Source organism: Clytia hemisphaerica, unplaced genomic scaffold (genome assembly GCF_902728285.1).
Source record: "Clytia hemisphaerica strain Z4C2 unplaced genomic scaffold, Clytia hemisphaerica genome assembly, whole genome shotgun sequence".
In the NCBI taxonomy this organism is placed as follows: Eukaryota; Metazoa; Cnidaria; class Hydrozoa; order Leptothecata; family Clytiidae; genus Clytia; species Clytia hemisphaerica.
This window is the reverse complement of record NW_027103378.1, coordinates 338,675-354,843: the sequence shown is the minus strand read 5'-3', so window position 1 is coordinate 354,843 and position 16,169 is coordinate 338,675. Positions and strand designations below refer to the sequence as shown.

The 16,169-nt window shown below is 35.5% G+C and overlaps 1 protein-coding gene across 1 annotated transcript; it reads right to left on the bottom strand.

Moving 5' to 3' along the window:
- Positions 1-16,169, bottom strand: LOC136824754 (pleckstrin-2-like). The gene is made up of 13 exons (XM_067080727.1): positions 16,142-16,169; positions 10,250-10,342; positions 9,302-9,379; positions 8,637-8,714; positions 8,256-8,393; positions 8,014-8,108; positions 5,378-5,469; positions 4,979-5,166; positions 3,615-3,692; positions 3,465-3,518; positions 1,727-1,810; positions 1,324-1,411; positions 1-640 (listed from the first exon to the last, which is right to left on the bottom strand). Exons 2-13 carry the CDS (start codon positions 10,292-10,294, stop codon positions 498-500), a joined length of 1,161 nt encoding a protein of 386 aa, XP_066936828.1. The 5' UTR covers positions 10,295-10,342; positions 16,142-16,169; the 3' UTR covers positions 1-497.

The following is a 16,169-nucleotide window of genomic DNA, read 5'->3' as shown; positions in this document are numbered from 1 at the left end:
CGCTTTTGCATATAAAATTTGGTAAAAAAGTATATGTGTCAGAATATAAAAAATATATATTAATAAATATCTCAAGACCTATGTCTAACAATAGAAATATATTAAAGCATTTAAATTACAATTCCAAAAAGTGAGAGCCTTCTCACTAAGAGCTTCTAAGAGTATCTATTAAAGGTTGGAAATAGACAAGCTGTATTTAGCTCTACTACAACAGACTACAATGGAGTTGTGGGTGGAGAGAAGGAATGTACTTGGATATGTAAGAAGGCTTTACTATGAGAAGAATACCTTTCATGGGAACAATGGGAATTAGGATAAGGGAGATGAGAGCGTTCAAAGACCATTGGCAACATGATGCATGTTCTATATACTCCGGAGGGGGGAGGTAGGTGAGAAAATTCGTCCATTCAAATTAACAGAATAGATAACACCGGTCGTTGTATGTGCATAGCCAACTCCCGAAGCAACATCATGTTTTGTATTTATCGAGCAACCCTTCAAGTTTTGTATTTATCGAAAAGCCCTTCAAGAGTCCGAACCCAAACCCTCATTTCTTCGAGAGAAGGCGCTTGAAGAATATATTTCGTATTCTTCTTCGTCCGTAAGACGAGGCAGTGTTCCCTAACTATTCGTTTCGCTCCTGAAGAAGAAAAACAGGAAAATATAACAACACATTATGAGGGTTAAGAACATCGAATAATGATCAATAGTCTGTCTGTCTGTCTGTCTGTCTGTCTGTCTGTCTGTCTGTCTGTCTGTCTGTCTGTCTGTCTGTCTGTCTGTCTGTCTGTCTGTCTGTCTGTCTGTCTGTCTGTCTGTCTGTCTGTCTGTCTGTCTGTCTGTCTGTCTGTCTGTCTGTCTGTCTGTCTGTCTGTCTGTCTGTCTGTCTGTCTGTCTGTCTGTCTGTCTGTCTGTCTGTCTGTCTGTCTGTCTGTCTGTCTGTCTGTCTGTCTGTCTGTCTGTCTGTCTGTCTGTCTGTCTGTCTGTCTGTCTGTCTGTCTGTCTGTCTGTCTGTCTGTCTGTCTGTCCAAATATTGTATTTTCAAAGGAAAATCATTCATAATAATCTTCTAAGACAGATTGCCTATAATTGTCTTCTTGAGGGCAAAACGTTCCAGTCATTCATTGCACTTTGAAAGGTTTATTAATAGTAATCTATGTGATGAAGAGGGACCCAACAGCCGAATATTTCTAGGGAAGGAAAAAACTCTCTAGTTTTCACTTATGAAACAGTAGACAAGAAATAACTTCCAGCGAGCAAGCCAGCTCTACTCAATCAACCCTAGTAGGTTCCAACTTTTAACATAAGCATCGCCAAAATACCTTTGGCGCAAGTAGCATCTTCATCTTCTTCTTCATTCAAAACGTTGACTTCACTTCCGAATAATTTGATGCGTCCTTTCTTCTCTGACTGTACAAGAAAAGAAATTGGAAAGCCCTTACAAGAGATTTGCTTTGGTAATTTTCCTTGAGAAATACAAGAGATTGATTAAATAATTTTTCTTGAGGAATAAAAAAATTGTTTTAGGTTATTTCCCTTGAAAAATACAAGAGATTGTTTTTGGAAAGTTTCCTTTCAAAATACAGGAAATTGGTTTTGGTAAATTTCCTTAGGAAATATCGCACATCATTTGTCTAACTTAATTTAGCTTGTTAGAACAGGGAAGTACTCCTCTTACAGAGAAATCAAAGATTGACTTTTCAGATCACACATGAGGGTGAGTACCTTGGTGGGGCTGTAGTAGACAAGTTTCATTGGTTCATCGTACAAAACAAACTTCCGCACTTTCCAATTATGTCGCACTTGACCCTAAATAACAATTTGAAAGTTTCTTTATGATACTCGTCGTTCTTAAAAAAAAATAAAATAAGGTCACACATTGAGGGAAGAACTACTACAGTATATGGCCCCGAAAACGGAGACGGCCCCCAAAACGGAGGTTTTCATTAAAATGAAGATTCTGACTTGTAGATTTATCAGAATTAAACGATTTTAGTTTATTTTGAATTCAAAATAACATATTTGCGTCTAAAGGAAATATTTTAACACCAAAATTAGATAAAAATTGCATATAACTCACCCTAGCTCCTTGGATATTGAAAATAAGTTATGAAAACGGGGTATAGGAAACTTTCTACACCTAATGTCGTTCAGAAAATGCAGATACATCTTTGACTTTAGAAGATTGGTAAAAGATATAGCATCTTGAAGGTCAGCCAGTATTTCGGAGCCCTAGAATCCGCATTGACAAAACCGAAAATTCTAAATATGAGAAAAAGCAAAAAATCTTGGAATTCTATTCCTATCACCTTGAGTTAATAGTTTATAAAAAAAATTAACATTATATATAAATTTTTTCGCTGAATCAGAAAAAACGGCAAATTCTGTCATTTTTTTGCAAAATATAGGAGAAAAATATCTTTAAAGCTTAATATTTTCGGTTTCAGTTAAGCTGTTTTTCTAAAATTTTCACAGCTTATTCCATACATGAATATAACTATTTTCAAAAGAGTTGTTAAATCAATATTGTCATTTTGAAAATTTCTAATTTTTCAGTTTGGACTTTGCAATATCAAAAATCTTGAAATATTTCATAAAAATCATAAATTTTACATCCATCGGGTCGTAAATTTAAGGGAAAACACAAATATGTTCATAGTTTTTCCCCCTATTACCACTGGGCTTAATAATTAATAATTAGATTTTAACTACACCTCCGTTTTGGGGGCCCCAAACCTGCATTTTGACAACCAGGGGTACAATGCTGGACAAAAGGTTTGTAGACTTCTGTAATAACCACAAGGGCTTGATTAACTGGCTTACACCAGTATCAAAACGCTGATTTTTTGCTTGTGGTTCCCTCAAAAGCAATTCAAAAGTAATGCAACGACTTCAAAAGTGTTTTTCTTAACTTCCATCCCCTTGCAGACACATTGAAGAGTCATTTTGCTCTATTTCTCATCATTTTTTACTGAAATTCCATTTGTCTACAACCTTTTGTCCGGCATTGTATACTGTAAAATTTTTATCAAACAAATTTATGCCCAAAACCCTCTAAACCATATTTCAAAACTATGGTCAAAATTTTGTATTCATATTTTAAAGATATCTCGAGAAATCGCTAAAATTTCAAACCTCCGTTTTGGGGGCCATTAGAAAAAAGCTACCTATCTTTAAGCGATTGAAAAATATTGTTGAAATTGAAAATTTTGAAAAAGAACTTCCAGGAAATAAAGTAAAGATGTTAAAGGTTTTCATGCAGCAAAAATTTTTGTAAAATCTCTTTTCCTCTAGATTTGAGAGAAATTTCAAATTTGATCGCCGTTTTGGGAGCCACATACTGTAATTTTTTGTTCATTCGCAATAATTGACTTTTGCTATATATCATAAACTCTGCCGAATTGCACCGATATTTCTTCTCTTAGGTACACTGTTGCCCAGCTGTTGGAACGTTAAAGTTTACCTTTTTAACAAGAAATCCTTGCTTGATAATCTTTCCTTGGAAGTTATCCAAAACCTATAAATAAAATTCATAATAAAAATAGTTGAAGTATCTCATGAATAAATAAGAAGAAAAACGAATTGAATAATCAGTTAAATTGGGAAAACTCACCCCGTCATCGTCCGAATCATCAGAAGAATCAGACAGATCGAAATCCACATCCAGTGAACTGTTGGTATGCAACAAAGACTGCAAAGAAAGAAAGACATGGTGTTGACGAGTAATATTGGGAGCGATGAAATCCCTTTGCAGCTTTGTCAATAGTATGGTTAAGACTACCGGTATAAAGACGAACGCGAACTGAAAATGTTATAGGTTAGTCAGTTTTAGCCTAGGCTGCACGCATCCTCTCTGATTTGATTTTATATAGGGGATGCGTATCGTCTACAATATTTCTGTCACAACTTTCCCCCATCTTTCTTTTTTTTTTCTTTTTTTATTATGCATTATAGTGTCATGAGGGACTTATAAATAGAATTTTGTATGTTTGAATGTTTGTAAATATGCATTATGCATGAGATAAAAATATCTCAACCAGATATAGAAATTCAGATATTCTTCAGCGAGCGTTCGTTCGAACAAGACGTATTGAGGAATCACGGATTGCGTGGCCATCAGACCTAGGTTAGCCTGATTCCACAAGTGGACCCCGTTGACCCCGGTCTGACTGCCATGCGCATTCACAAAGAATGCTGAAGCAGAGTCGTTTAGAGACTGGACCGTAAGGTTGGAAAGTGCCTGGGTGAGACAGGTGGTGAATCAAACGAAGTGAACTGCGGAGTTATGGGGTTCTCGCGCAGAGTTAATAATAAAACCCAAGTCGCAATAAACTGCAGTGAGCGGCGACGCCTGAACGCAGGTGAAATATTGACATTTAAATTTGTTTGTTTATTGTGTGTAACTTTACTTTATCATCTGAATGAATTGAAATAAATATGCACGAGCCGAAAAACTCTTGTCTACTTTGTTCTACTGTCACTCTGAATTCCACTGTACATTCAAGTCCTCCCCGTCTTCTAGCGGCGGGTCAGATCTTAAACGCCTGAGGCATAAAAATAAATATTCGCTTATCGCGCCAGAAGAGAACCGTGCACAACCTCTTCCCGCGCGACAATAGCAATACAACACCATTACAATGTCTTCCACGGACCCAACAACGGATTGGTTGCAAGTGACGTATTGACTGATTTTACGTACAACTAACCAGCTATTGGGTCCGTGATGTAATGTCAGAAGACATTGCAATGGTGCATATCATGAATATCAAAATAAATTTCGGGGATGCACGGAGCCTAGTTTCAGCCAATTACGTCTCGTATTTTAGAAGATCCTACAGAAACACGTTGCAGAACATACTTATTTAAGAAATACTGCGCTGCTTAATATAATAATCATAAAGTTGGCGCTTTTAAATATTTTGTCTTTCTTAAACCTTACTTAACAAAAGAGATGAAAATGGATTAGGATGTGCTTACAAAGCGATAAAGATTAGATGAACCATCCCCAAACGCCATTCTTGAGGCGGTCCTTTTAAAACTTTTTTCTAATTCAGGTCCGACAGGATGCAGGAAGGCTTTCTCCAAGAGCTGACCCGCCACGATACGCCCTTCTTCACGAGATTGAACGAACGCCCAGGATAATAGCCATGAGATCAAGTCCTCTCCTGCAAAGTAAAAAAATTTTTGTCACGTCAAGCTTTTTTCTCAACTCCCTTGTAAAAATCAAGTCACCTTAGACATCAACTCCCGCTTTAAAAGTTGTCCCAGCCATGGTCCTAAGGAAGAATTGAAATTCGAGAATCTTATATGTATGGGGAACGTTTAAGTTACTTATATCATCTAACACAGTCATACTAAAGAGTAGTCTGAGCTTACCCGAGAAGCACATTTTGAAATGTTCTGCACCAACGGTGTGATTGGTCAAGGTGATCCCAGCTTCAGGGTCTTGCATTGCTGATAACAAATCTCTAATAAAAAGATATACAATTTTTTTGTACAATTCCAGTCGGTCGTTTGAGTGTTTTTCAGAATTATAAGATAGGCAAAGAAAATTCACTAAACAAGCTCGAGAAAACCGATGAAAACATATTTGCACAATTGTGACTTTTCCACGATCTCAAATAATCAAAATTTGGACCTTTGACATTTTTCCAAAATTAAAAATTTGAATTAGCTATTTAGTCTGTGTGAGGCGAATAAAACAACATTGTTTGGAATAAAGAAAGTTTCGATTGACGAAAGTTCCAATGGAGAATTAATTGTTTCTGCCCCTGACGAGTTCTACTTTTAATAATAACATGAAATATAAAACTGGCATTTCATTATATCCAGCCCTGTTTTGATGCTAAAATGCTTGTCCCGAGGTCCAAATAAAAATATTCAGGACATTTCATCATTAAAAAATCCGTATCAAGGCATCAGGGACCATAAAGATTTCATAAAATGATGTAAAGTAAAACGAAAAGAAAATATTCTTTCTTTCTTTCCAGAAGACAAGGTCATTTCTTTCTAAACTCATGAAGCATTAAAATAGTTTGATTCATGATTTAAAGGAACAATATTTTGCTAGAGTCTAATTGTTTGTAATATTTTGTTGAACTACACTCTTCACGCTCATTTGAACATTTGAGGTCTTGGTTGAATATGAGACTTGCTTGGGAACAGTTTTGTCCTCTTTGTATCTTCTGAAGAAATTCACGAATTTTCTTCTCGCTTTCGTGTTGTATCTGTAAAAGATGAGCACGTCCCAAATCCCATTTGATAAAATCACCATTAAGGAGAGGAAATCAAAATAGAGGCCGATGTTGGGTTGTTCCATCAGTTTTCCGTGATTCGAATGAAGATCATTACTCTGACCGAGGACTCTTTTGATGAACAGGAGAACGACAGCCGGCACAAAAGTGATGTAGAAAGACAAAGATACCCATATGCACATTTTCAATGATTTCAAGGAACATTTTTGCATGTCTTTCCTCTGTTTCCTTTGTTCGTTTTGGGAAGTCGTGACGATGGTGGAAGCGATATCATTACATTGACGTTTGACGGAACGGTAAAGGTAGATGTTGCATACCAAGATCATGATACTTGCGATGTTGGCAGTGATGACGACGGTGAGATAGGCGGTGGAAGAAAAACGTCTCCATATGTTGTACCCAGCGACGGTACAAAAGAATGGCGAACACACCGTGTGTGCTGGTCATCTGCTCGTAAAGAAAAGGTTTATAGATGAAGATGAAGCGAACTAAAGACAACAGCGCTCTGAAGTTGACCACAACTCCGACGAAGAAATCTCGCCAGTCACAGCGGTCTTTGCCTCTATATTAGTGGTGGCGATCAGTGTGATGTGGCTAGCCGAATGCGCCATCGCTGCAAAAATATGTGACACGAAGAGCAACATCAACACAGTATTGATGAAGTTTAATCGTGGAGATTTCAACTTGAAAACAATGATGGCTGAAGTGAGGTTACCAAAAACACTGAACAATATTTCAAGGTGGAGGAGAGTATTTAAGATGATTATTGACCAATACATTTCGTTTCGCTTAGCAAGAATGTTTTTCTGGATGCTCGACGAAGATGGAAGAAAATTAATGTGAAAAGTGAAACAGAATGATTCCATTTATACCCCCTTACTGTAGCTCAAAATATGGAAGTTCAAAAATAGGATGATTTGATGATTTTTAATTGTTTGTTCTTTGTTCATCTTACCAATTAATTCTTTTTTATTTTCAGATTTGAGACCTTTAAATACAATTTAGACTTTTTTTTTATTGAATCATCTAACATTGATAACACCGTAAGTGTAAAAAGCTCAATATATATATCTTTTCGCCGATTTTCCTTCCTGAGCCACTTTAAACTAGGTCACCATAATTTCTCATTCTCGAATCACGCGAAGGCAAATTATCCTTTAACTGAATATTTGGTAATATAAAAGCGCTGAAAAAGGCTGAGTCAGCAAAATTCAAAACTCAAACATCTCAAGATTAAGCCACGGAAGCCCTACAATCTATACTTCTAATTGATATGCTCTTCAAGATGCGTCTGTTAAAAGTAATTTTTTTTGTCAACAATTTTCTCAAAAATGCTGATGTCAACATAAAACTTTTCACGTTTCGTCCATTTCCGGGGGACCTAGTTAACCAATTGAGACAAATGATCCATTTACTCTTCAAGTTCTATCAAATGGTACAATCTGTTTTTTTCAATTAAGAACTTCAAAATTTGACTTTCCAATGGTAAAATAGAAAATTTTCCTCAGTTTGTTCGTGTTTGTTCGTACAAGGACAAATGAAAAGGTTAGCCAAAGCTCATCAATTTGAAACCGACAGTCTCTTGATATTTCGATGAGACAGAAATCTATCTGAGACGGAGCAACTTTGAAAACTGAAATATATTTGTGAATCAGACTATTCAAGTCCCATTCAAAAGAGTGACAGGATAATGTAGTGAACTTGCCAATGTAGCCCAGCAGCTGACTATCATACCAAGAATTTAAGAAGGTCACTTACTCATGGGTGACACGATTTTGCAGGACAACTAAGGAATCGTTTGAAAATGTTTTGTCCTCTACAGGTGGCGATCCCAAATCTGGTCGATCAGAAATCTAAAAGCAGAAATAGGACTAAGGGTCATTAGAGAAATGGCATCCTTTCTTATCACAATACTCTCCAAATTTAAGACAAACTTTTATCTTGACCCGAAAAGCCTCTTTGACAGTCCTTTTGAAATTAGTGAAACTCATTCATCTTACCTTTAGGGACGATTTTGAAATACTTTCAAGTTTGCGAACAGCCTGACTGATGCAATCCACCCAACTTGTCCTTTCTTCTTCGTTGGCACATTGCAAGAGGTACTCTGTTCCGTAGATCTCAATCAAGCGGAATACACACTATAAAGTCAATTCCGTGACATATGATGTTATTTTTCCTGTCAAAGCAACCTAAGAACCTGGACTTTCAACTGTCTACTATTCAACTTTTTGAAAATCATTCTTTATTGGAAAAATAAAGATAACCTTAAAATGAATTTATTAATGAAGGTACTTAGCACACATTTAAATAGGTTTACAATTTTATCTTCGAACAGCGTTCTTGACCTGAGGTAAATAAATGATGAGATGTAATTAACAAACCTCTTTCTTGACATATTCTGGATCAGGACATATTACTGAGCAACCTTTCAATCGAATCGACCCTTTGGGCACCAAGTCCTAAACAAGAATGAATGTATCTAAATTACACAAAAAGGAAAATGTTTTGTTACTAATAAAGTAAACAGAAAAATTGCTGATGACTGTTTTTAATGAACATGAAGATTCGAGAACTGCAAATAGATGCCCTTCTTGGTTTAACTATCAAATGTTCCATCACATGGAGCATCTTTAAAAAACAGTTGTCTCACCTGATAGAAACCGGAAAACCAGAAAAGTAGCTAAAGAAAGTTGGCAAAAGCTACTAACACTAACCAAAATTGATCTAAATATAATTTTATTCATTGACTTGAGCACGATTTTAAAGAGAGGCACCATTCAAATAAGAGAAATACAAGATTCTACTTAAGATAGATCTAGAATTTTCGAGCTAAAAATTGTGAGAAAAGATTATGAAAATTCAAGTTTAAACAAACTTTTCCTACTCTCCTCCAAATTAAAAGAAATTGTCAGCCATCAGAACTTTTTATAGAAAGCATGACTATGGATGACTATTAAAAACGACTAAATCAATTACCAAATGCTGGACCTGAGTAGAATAAAGAAATGATTTTTTTGGGACACTCTTGAGATACGGGTGAACTTACGCCTTTAGATTTGAAGTAATCCAATCTACTTGAATACAAAATGAACCATCTTGACTTCCAATTATGTCGAATGTGACCCTAAATAAAGGAAGATATCATATCTTAATTAAAACCGTTAATCAAACATTTCATGTCAAATTCTTACACAATATATTGGTCATATATCGACATTGTAAATGGATTATATGACCAAATTCTGCAGCCCTCTCTCCAGGGGGGGGGGTCAGTACTAAAATGTAAGACATACATGAGTACTAAAAGGATTTTCGCTAATTTTTGACATACCCCCACCTATTTTTCGAAAATGTTATTTTAGTACACATGTACTAAAATTATTTTGAGCAATTTAACATAGATACCACCCATTTTTTGCCCTTTTACGGCTTTAAATTTACCAAAATGGGATCATTGTTACAAACCTAGTCGAATTTGGTGCATCAATCTGCAAAATAATATAATTTTATTACTAAGCTGTGCTGAACTGTACATAAAAATATTTCTAAAAAATATTTTTAAAAAATATTTGAAAAGTTGGAAAAATTCTAAAAGATTTCTGAAGATTTTTTCGAAAATTCCTGAAAAAAAAATCAAATTTTTTCCAAAATTGTTAAAAAAATGCTCCATTTTGGCTGATTTTAGAACAAAATACTAAGATTTTTCAAAAATTTCTTTAAGGGACCACCCTTTTTGGTATTTTAGTACACATGGTACTAAAATTATTTTTGAGCTTTTTTGCAGTACCCCCACGTCACTAAATGTCATATGTCTGAGATTTTAGTACCGACCCCCCCTGCTCTCTCGGCTTCTAAAAGAGGATATTGTATTGAATGTACACATATAGTTGTAAAGATTCTTTCCTCTGAATGCTTCAAATACTGACACAACAGGGTTAAAGAACTTCCTTTTTTAAGCCTTTATGAAAAAATATGTCAAAAGCAATCATGTCACCTTTTTAATCATGAAGCCTTCCTTCTGAATCTCTTCCACCATCATGCAGGATTCTATTCTTTACTGTAAATAATTTAATGATGAGATTCTAACCTGAAGAAAACAAAATAATCTACAGGAAGGGTAAAAATATTAGGTGAAAAAGTTGGTAGATCATCAGGTCTGAGAAAAGCATTTAGAACATGAATGATTTTCCTACTCTGATGAATTGTGTGTATGTTCCAAGTTGCCAAATACATTTTTTACACCTACTCTCGGGTAACTGCATTATAGCCGTCCCCCCGCTAATTAATTTTCGGGAAAATGTTGTTGAAAGTTCCCTCTTTTGTCCTAATTCAGCTGTTTTAGCCTCCGTTTCAAAAATTTTCCACCCAGGACATTTTTATTCCAACCCCGCCGCTTATTAAGTTTTGAGATTTTTTCCAACCCCCCCGCTTATTCCAATCCCCCCGGCTAGTAAGTAATCCGTACCCGAGAGTAACTAATCTCCTTGGAAATTAGATATAGAGAAATGGGCTGGAAAACAAGATTTTACCTGTACCTCTGGAAACCCCTGGAAATTTTAACCTAGAAAAAGCTCTGGAAACCTTCAATCACCCTTGGAAATTCTAGAAAGAATGTTCAAACCCTTGTATTCATCGAAAATCAAGGCTCAGAAATCAGTGTCTAAGAACTTTGAGTACTCTTGTATATATCTTATGGTATGTCCAAAAAGGACTTAAGTTTGGCACAAAAAAACTTTTAACATGGTCATTTATACTTCAAAAGAAGTGTATAGGATGTAGATTTCAGAAATGCCTGTTAAATAATTTTGTCTTTTTTGAGGAATCAGGAAAAAGTAGACGTCATACAGAACCTTAAAATTTGACAATGACAGGTATTGGTTATCTCCAACTTTTGAAAACTAAATCTTTCAATTTTTTTTATGATGTCAGCAGAATTGCTAACTGATGATGTCATAATTTTTTCTAATGCCCAAAATAGGACCCCCTCCAACACTTTTTTTCACTTTAATTCTCTTTGCTCAAATTTTTCAATGCAATTCCACATGATATGTTTTTTTGAGGTGTTAGGTCAGTTTTTCGCCACCTGCTGGTACCGTGGGTGGTCCTAAATTCGACAGCCCTGCCTAAATCCGACCCCCCCCCCAAATAACTGCTATGAAAAAAAAATTTATGTTTACAAACATTGCCTCTGCTCCAAGTTGAACAATAAACGATTGCAAGAACTCTTGAAGCAAAACATCTAACAAGATGACTATAGTGACAATGTCAAGATGTCAATTTATAATGTGATCAAAAAAGTGTGAGTTGTAAAAATAATTATATACCTTTATTATTCTGAATCTGTTGCTCGTGTTTAAAACATTAACAATTTTGTAATAAAAAATTATGTTTTGTATAAGAATCAATTATTGTTATTTGATTCAATTGGTTCAGTGAATCAAAACTCTCAGTTTAGTTGACACTTTGGTAATGGTATCTTCATTGCATCAAGCGAAAGGTTTGTTTTTATTTTAGTTTGTATCTTTGAAAGACCCCATCGGCTTTAAGCTGGGCTGTCGGCTTTAGGACCTCTCACGGTACTTATGAAAGCACTGACCAACCGACTGAACTTGTACCGTAGGTCGGGGAAACTTCGGACAGATTTTCAAGTTTTTTCTTTATTTCTCCTGGAATATGAAAAAAAGATCAACCAAACTTACTGTACATAACATTTGTGTTATTGTCTTTCAGAAAACAAACGTTACAAGTAAATCAGCCAGGTCATTATGAAAGAAACACCATCTCAATTTCAGAAAGGTCAACTTCGTAAAATGTTAAACTTCGGAATGATTTGCCGTCATTCCAACGATCTACCATCATGACTGGATGCTGCGCCATTTCAAAACAAAAACATTGAATTTGAAGTGCTATTTGTTAAAAAATACCAAGAGACAAATTTGTGTGAGCCGAGAAATTAACGACATAAAGATACGGATTGCGCTTAATTGGTCAATTAATTTTCTGGGCGTGCGATGGAAGTGTGAATAATAAAACTCATCAACCAATCATTAGTTTTTGCACGTAATTTTTTGTGGACGCTAAACACATGATTAGAGGGTCTTCCTCAGAGTGAATTGGTGAAACAAACACGTTTTATAAGAACTTTTTCGATTAGACTGTCTCGTTTCCTTATGGTTACTATCATATCGTTATATTTCGTTAGATATTTTTCTTATTTTTCGCAGGACTTTCGGATGCTAAGGTCTAAGTATTATTTTTTTTCGGAAGCCCATAAACTTTTCCGACTTTCAAATAAAGTAACAACGGTCTTTTTAAAACACCCCTGTGTCGACTCCCGCTCGACTTGAAAAATTGGGCCGAGATTTCGTATCCGGTGGGGAAACATCTTTTCAATTTCAACCTCATTAGGAAATTGAAGCACTTCAAAACGACCCCAACAGATATTTTGATAAAAATTTCAACCCTATTTTTATGTGTTGTTTTGAGTGAAGTTCCACCGGGGCTTTGTGAAACATGGGTGTTATAGAAATATAAGCAAGAGAGCTAAAATGTTCATTGTGAAAAAACTTTTAAAGTTTTATTTTTCGCAATATGAGAATTTAGTTTTGATTCCCGTATTACATTATACATTCCCGTATTACGTATACATGCACTTTAGTAGTTTCAATGAAATCGGGATCAAATGAGCAAAAAGCCATCGGCTGTGGACAAATGGGTGTTTTATACAAGTCAAGTGAAATTTAATGTTTGCTAAAATAGCGCTTTAAATAACTTAAGTTACTGTTGACTTTCATATTCAACTTGACTATACTAGGAGGCCACAGCTTTTTTCTACACAGCCAGCGGAATAAATAAAACCCGGTCTTTGATGAGGTTTCCAATTTATCAAGAGATAAAAAATTGACTTTCTATTCAACAGTAGACTACAATTTTGATTTCGATAATTGTTCGACGATGGACCAGGTGGACGTGCGAGGAAGTTAACGCGATCAAGATCGTGGTTAAAAGTAACCCAATATACTACACAAGGCTTGCCTATGTTTTAGTAGGGAAAGAAATCGGAACGAAACGCCGTACTCTAAATTACGAATTAAATACTAATTTAATGTTTTGTTACCAGTGGGACTACGGGCGGATCACAAGTTCGTCGATGCAGGTTTTATAGATTAGATTAAAGAGAGATGGAAAGAAATAAATACAAAATACCTACCGAGTAAGTAAGAACTTCAATGGTAGACTAGAAACATAATACTGTATCTAATTCTGCTTCATTGCCGCTGTATATGTCTTACCTTACTTTAAATAAGACACCCCTATCTCACAGTGGCCCCGGTGGAATTTTTTCCAACAGAGGGGATAAAAATTCCCATTGATATTTTTGCCAAATTTTCCAGTGGGGCTGGATGATCTGTGACACAGGGGTATATTAAGCACATACCATTTGACGGGTTTGAAATTTTTGAACTTATCGTCTTTTGATTTGAGTTAAAGGTTAAATGTTACGATAACGAAATTTAAATTTGTTAATACAGCCGACGGATTTAAGACGATAGAGCAAGTATGTCGGAAGCATACGAAGGAGTGCAACGCTCGTTAAAAGACAATGAATTTACAATTACAAATATCTTCCTCTGATAAGTTCGACATGGTCTAAAACCGCCTATAACCCTCCAGTAACATTGTGCTACAGAGGTTTCTTGAGTCAAAATGATTTGTAATCCAGCTGTAAGAACCATCGGCTGTCATAGCACCAAAGCGGCCTTTTTGCTAATGATATTTCGATTGTCTATTTACAGTATTTTTTTCACCGGGACACATTCATTAACATTAGTAAAAAAAGGAACAGGTAAACAGGTTCTATCACAACCATTCAATACAAAATGTTTAAGTGGAAACACCCCTGTCTTGACTACCGAGATGATAAAAATGTTTAACCTATTTCAGCTATTGTTAATGGGCTGAATGACAATAACTTAGGGGTAGTTTTCACATCAAAGCCACAATAAATTGATTATATTTATATTGGAGAAATTCGGCACCTGGATCTGGCGAAATCACTGATCACTTTAGGCGTACAAACGAGCACAAAGTTTCGCGAGGCCGAAATAGCGCAAAGTTTACGACAAACTTTCACGAATCGTTAATTTTAAAATTTTTAAACAAATAATGGCTTATTAATAGGAAAAATTGGATTGCAACCTTTGTCTTTTGACTTGTGAATGAGGCTTTATCAGGCTAAAAGTGCGATGAATCCGTGCGAATCTTATATTTATTACAGCTTTTTACAGATTTTCTATTTCGTCAAAAACTTTTCGTCTACATAAACTTTCGCGAATGGCCTGAAAGAGAAATTTCTTTTCTGCATAAACTTTCGCCAGCAGAATTTTTCGCGACTTTTGCAAATTTTGGCCTTTTTGGCGAAAGTAAATGTCTTTGAAAATTCTGAACAGGCCAAGTTTATGCTCGTGAAAATTTCTCAAAAGAATTGGAAATCTATAGAACCTCAAAATCGTAATAAATATCAAATTTTCGACATCATTTTATAGTTTAATACCTGTTATAGTCGAAGAGCAACAGTCTTTATCGGATTTAAGGTATATTTTTCCATTTTAAGGCAATTTTCATTCAAAAGTTCTCATTTATATCCAACGATTCGCGAAAGTTTCTGCTCGCGAAAGTTTGTACGCCTAAAATACATGCACTACTGTCACACCACCATGGAAAGAGCATGACAAACGCGTCTTCAAGTGTACCACCGGAGGCTCTTTAATTAGTTACGATAATCTTAGATTTAACTCATTAGAATTTGCACCTACATATTATGTGTGGATCAGATGGTGACTTACAAGCAAGCATTTTTGAAGAATTGTTTGACATATTCTGATGTTCTAATGAAGAAAATCCACCATCATCGACTTCTAATAAAAAAGGGTTTTCCCTTTACCTTACTTTATACTAATAAAGCACCAAATTATCTGCACGTTTATCATCAATGTCTGGTGACGTCAGAGCAAAGTTCTTATAATTGCTTCGAAATCACATTATGTTTCTCTTGGGATTCGTTTAGAGAAGATCTTTCTCGGCTGACGGTAAAGCTATTCTCGCAGTGACTTTCTCGGCGAATTTATGGAGCAACTTTGAAGAGCTATTGAAGATTGAGGAATGCATATTTTTAGCCCAAATAACTTTTAACGTGACATTCAATGTCTCCTCTTTTCATCACGTAAATAAAATTATGAGGTCGCCGCTTTAGATATCCAACAAATCTCTTTACAATGGAAGATGGTAAAATATCGTGGTTTTCTTCAATTTCTTCTTCGTTTTTCTTTCGGCGTTCCGTCGCTTGATATGTATCGTCGAGTGTACTTCATTTCTGAACTGTGAAAGAAAAAAGTACAATAAAATGTTAAATCCTCGCGAAGTAATCACTTGTTAAAGATTTTAGTCCGAAGTTTCCTTCATTCCGAAGTTTCCCCGACCTACGGTAGATGTTTTATAACTCGAACAGAACATAATTGCAATTCACCCATATACCTTTTGTCATGCTGTCATGTTGGATAGATGCATGATTATTAAAAGTGTGAACTATAAAAAAATTTTCTCTAACATGAATGATTTCGCATATAGCAGTCTACTGTAGTAGAATTCTGAGAACTAAAAAACTAAAAAAAAGTTCCGTTTTCGAAATTTGACTAGCTAGCTAGACTGTCTAGCAAAAGGTCTAAATTTTAGACCTCAGTTCTATGGTTTAATATAATTTTGACAGTCAAGGAAGCCCCTCAACTGTGGTATACTGCAATTGCGGTAGTTTACATTCAGCGCTGGTCAACAAAGATAAACAACTATCGACTGTGAAAATCGTGTACGAGAAGATTTCTTTATAGACCTTTTCGCCTTTCCATCCGCCATCTTGA